The following is a 4628-nucleotide window of genomic DNA, read 5'->3' as shown; positions in this document are numbered from 1 at the left end:
TATTTTTTACATTAATATAGAACTTATTATTAGTGAGGGGCAAGCAATACAGTACTGCCTTTGCCTTTGCCTTGTATCATTTTCACATGCATCAGAGTGTTGCATGCCTTGACAAAAGGGCAAAAGGCAAAAATAAATAAAGTAAAATCTCTTTATAACAATATAGTTTATTCATATTATTTTATTGTTATAACGAAATATTGTTATAGAGAATGACAATTATAGAGAGGTTTGAATATACTTTTGACTCTATACAAATTATATTACTCTCTCCGTTTCAATATGTTTATCTTGCTTTCTTTTTTAGTCAGTTTCAAAAAGAATATTTCTTTCCTTTTTCGATAACTTTTTACTTTTAACTTTCCACATGACAAATCTAATACCACAAATATTATGGTAGATTCAATATATCTTTAATTTAAGATACAAAGATTCTAAAGTTTTATACACTTTTTTAAACTTCGTATTAGATCAAATAATCAGACAAACAAATTGAAACCGAGAAATTTATTTAGAGAAAAAAGGTAGCCCATGAACAAGCCATGAGCCAAAAAGCCAAAAACAAGAAGAAAATGACTTGAAAAAGAAAGCTCCGGCAAACAAGTACTTATAGGGACACCACCTCCAACCAAAATGCTTTTTCTCTACACAACTCTGTGAACCATTGAAGATAGAGCCATTTAGCAAATTACTAACACACCATTTTTCTTTCTTTTCAAATCCAAACACACCTCAAAACAAACAAGAAAACAACAAAGGGCAAAAAATATAGATTAGAAAAATCCCCCCCTTTGCTTTGGAGACTGCAAGCTTGCTCCCAATTCTCAAAGCTGTATATTAATTCTTTCTATATTCCTTCTTTCTGCAAAATCCCCACAACCCCATAAACCAAAACACATGCTCTTTGCTTATATTTACCAACCCCATTTCCTCCTTTTCTTTTTCTTACTACTTGCAAACCTGTTTTCTTGATTTGGGTATTTCAAGAACTTAGCAAAGATGATAACTTTATCTGATTTCTACCATGTTATGACTGCTGTTGTTCCACTTTATGTAGCTATGATACTAGCTTATGGCTCTGTTAAGTGGTGGAAGATTTTCTCACCAGATCAGTGTTCTGGAATCAACAGATTTGTTGCACTTTTTGCAGTTCCACTTCTATCTTTTCACTTTATAGCTGCTAATAATCCTTACACTATGAACATAAGATTCATTGCTGCAGATACTCTGCAGAAACTTATTGTTCTTGGGGTTCTTGCTGTTTGGGCTAATGTAAGCAAAAGGGGTAGTTTGGAATGGAGTATTACACTTTTTTCACTATCAACTCTTCCAAATACTTTAGTTATGGGTATTCCTTTGTTAAAAGGAATGTATGGTGAATTCTCTGGGAGTTTAATGGTGCAAATTGTTGTATTACAGTGTATCATTTGGTACACTTTGATGCTTTTTATGTTTGAGTTTAGAGGTGCAAGATTGCTAATTTCTGAGCAATTTCCTGATACTGCTGGTTCAATTGTATCTATTCATGTTGATTCTGATGTCATGTCATTAGATGGTAGACAAGTTTTAGAGACTGAAGCAGAGTTAAAAGAAGATGGAAAGCTTCATGTTACTGTAAGAAAATCAAATGCCTCAAGGTCTGACATATTTTCAAGAAGGTCAGGAGGATTTTCTTCTACTACACCAAGACCATCCAATTTGACAAATGCAGAGATTTACTCTCTCCAGTCATCAAGAAATCCAACACCAAGAGGGTCTAGTTTTAATCATACTGATTTTTACTCAATGGTGGCTGGTACTGCTGGGAGAAACTCAAACTTTGGTGCTAATGATGTTTATGGTATGTCTAATAATTCAAGAGGGCCAACTCCAAGACCTTCAAATTATGAAGAAGAAAGTGGGAAGTCAAGATTCAATAATTATCTTGGTGGAGCAGCAGCACCAGCACCAACACAGAGTAATAGTAACACTCATTATCCAGCACCAAATCCTGGCATGTTTTCACCTAGTAATAATGGTACCAAAGCACACAAGAATACAGCTAAAAAAGGAGATCAAGAAGGTGGCAAGGATCTTCATATGTTTGTTTGGAGTTCAAGTAACTCTCCTGTTTCTGATGTTTTTGGAGGACAGGATTATACAGCTAATTTAGACCAGCCTGCAGCACCTAATAAGGATGTGAGAGTGCCTATCTCCCCTGGAAAAGGTAAATTTTTTTCGTACCTAGTAACTCTGTCCAGTAAAACTATAAATAGTTTCGAGATTTGAACCTGAAGTCTCACGGTTAGTAACATTTTCTAATTCTTTTTATGCTTAATTAGTTGAGGGGCAAAGGAACAATAATCAAGAAAACTACATGGAGAGAGATGATTTCAGCTTTGCAAATAGAGATGGAGCTGATCAAATGAACAATCAAGATGGTGAAAAAGCTGGAGAAAACAAAGCAAAAGTAATGCCACCAACAAGTGTAATGACTAGGCTCATACTCATCATGGTTTGGAGGAAACTTATTAGGAATCCAAACACTTATTCAAGCTTGTTTGGCCTCACTTGGTCTCTAGTTTCATTCAGGTTAGTTTCCCAATTTCTATTCATTAAAAAAAAAATAGAGCTTTTTTTAAAATTTTATTTTTTGTGTTGGTATGGTATATATATTCTGATTATTAAAAAAATGTAGATGGAATTTGAAGATGCCTGCTATAATTGCACAGTCCATATCTATACTGTCAGATGCAGGACTTGGCATGGCAATGTTCAGTCTTGGTGAGTACTTTTTCATTATTTGATCACAAGGAGGTCATTAGTGTGTGCACACACACATTAGTACAATGAAATTACTAGTACTTGTTTAGAAGGGGGAGCGTGCAAAAAAGCACAATAGTATGGTCATCATAACATGTTTCTCTCTCTTTCTTTTATTAATAAATCTTCTTTACCCCATCTCAATGCTTCTCATTTCTCTCAAATGGCTACAATCATGATAACTACTACTATTAGTAGTAACACCCCACTAGTGGATGTGATGATGCCATGCACTTGCTTTTTTTAATAGTGTGATTTTCGAGTCCGTTTGTGTGCATTTCGACAAATTTTATAAATATCTTTTTACGTCTCACTAGCATATTTATCGAGTAATTCTGTCCATCAAAACTTGAGAGTGCAGTTCGATGGATTTTATGAATATTTGATATGTCCCATCAACATAGATATCGAGTAGTTTTGTCTATCAAGAGTTATTAATTTGTGTGCATTTCAATGGATTTTTATGAATATTTGTTACGTCCCATTAACATATATATCGAATAATTTTGTCAATTCAAATTTGAACTGATAGAAAGAAATCATCAAATGTTATTGCTTTCCGCTAAAATTAGAAGTAAAATATGATGGTCCCCTTAGTGCATGATGCCATGCACTTAAACGAGATATGTATAGCCACTTTTTCATTTTTCCAAATTTGATATATTTCATATATATTTGTTTATAGTGTATATAAAGTTGGAATTAGAAAAAGTTATAGTATATATTTTGCATGTTAGAAAAATGAAACATTTTTGATGGATGACAGGTCTGTTCATGGCTTTGCAACCAAGGATCATAGCATGTGGAAATTCTGTTGCATCTTTTGCTATGGCTGTGAGATTCCTTACAGGTCCAGCTGTTATGGCAGCTGCTTCCATTGCTGTTGGTCTTCGTGGAACTCTATTACACGTGGCAATTGTACAGGTCATCATCAAATCTTAATTCTTGTTTCTTTTTTTCTTTATTTATAATAATATGGCTATGTTAATTATTTTATTTCAAACTCTCCACTATGACCTACCACTAAATTATAAATTAATTAACCAAAATAAAAAGGCTGCTTCGAGCCCATACAGTTTCAAAACTCATTAATTTAATTACTAGTTGTGCTTGAACGGGTAAATTCTATTAATAAAATAAAAAGATTTAGGCTGCGCGACAATTATTTCTAAAGGGAATGTTTTCTAATTTAGTCGAAGGTTTATCAGAAACACCTTCTCTACCTCATAGAGGTAGGTATAATGTTTATGAAATTTTACGTATACTGAATATATTATTGTTGTTCAATCGATTTTTACTCTTTAACAGGCAGCTCTACCACAAGGAATTGTTCCTTTTGTCTTCGCTAAGGAATACAACGTTCATCCTGACATTCTTAGCACAGGGTAAGTATAAATTAATTAACATCTTTTTATAGTGTTTAATTTCTTTTTTAATTAGTTTTGCGATTGATAATTTTGTGTTATTTTATTTGTGTTCACAGTGTCATTTTTGGGATGTTGATTGCGTTGCCGATTACATTGGTGTATTACATATTTATGGGACTTTGAAGAGGGACTTATAATTCCATGCAAATTAATATTAATGCATGCAGCCATTGGCATGGAGAGAAAAAAAAGCTCACACCTTTTTTTTTTGTTTTGTTAATGAAAAGATTTAGTTTGTAACAAAGTGATGAAGGAAAAGCAAGCAGATGGAAGAGGAAAAAAAGAAGAAGAAGAGATTTGTGCTTAATTAGCTGAAACGTAATTATAACTTTCCCTAGTTCATTCAAATGTCTTTTAATGGATTATCTCTTTGGTACGTAAGTAGTTATGTTGTAAAAT

The 4628-nt window shown here is 33.2% G+C and overlaps 1 protein-coding gene across 1 annotated transcript; it reads left to right on the top strand.

The window, feature by feature from the left end:
- Positions 1–598: 598 nt before the first annotated feature.
- On the top strand, positions 599–4385 carry LOC125859879 (probable auxin efflux carrier component 1c). Its single transcript, XM_049539726.1, has 6 exons — positions 599–2206; positions 2322–2571; positions 2678–2763; positions 3569–3726; positions 4111–4187; positions 4286–4385. Exons 1-6 carry the CDS (start codon positions 1000–1002, stop codon positions 4350–4352), a joined length of 1845 nt encoding a protein of 614 aa, XP_049395683.1. The 5' UTR covers positions 599–999; the 3' UTR covers positions 4353–4385.
- Positions 4386–4628: the final 243 nt, after the last annotated feature.

The sequence above is a fragment of the Solanum stenotomum genome, chromosome 3 (assembly GCF_019186545.1).
Source record: "Solanum stenotomum isolate F172 chromosome 3, ASM1918654v1, whole genome shotgun sequence".
Classification (NCBI taxonomy): Eukaryota; Viridiplantae; Streptophyta; class Magnoliopsida; order Solanales; family Solanaceae; genus Solanum; species Solanum stenotomum.
The sequence above is the reverse complement of the archived record's forward strand: the minus strand, read 5'-3'. Positions and strand labels throughout refer to the sequence as shown.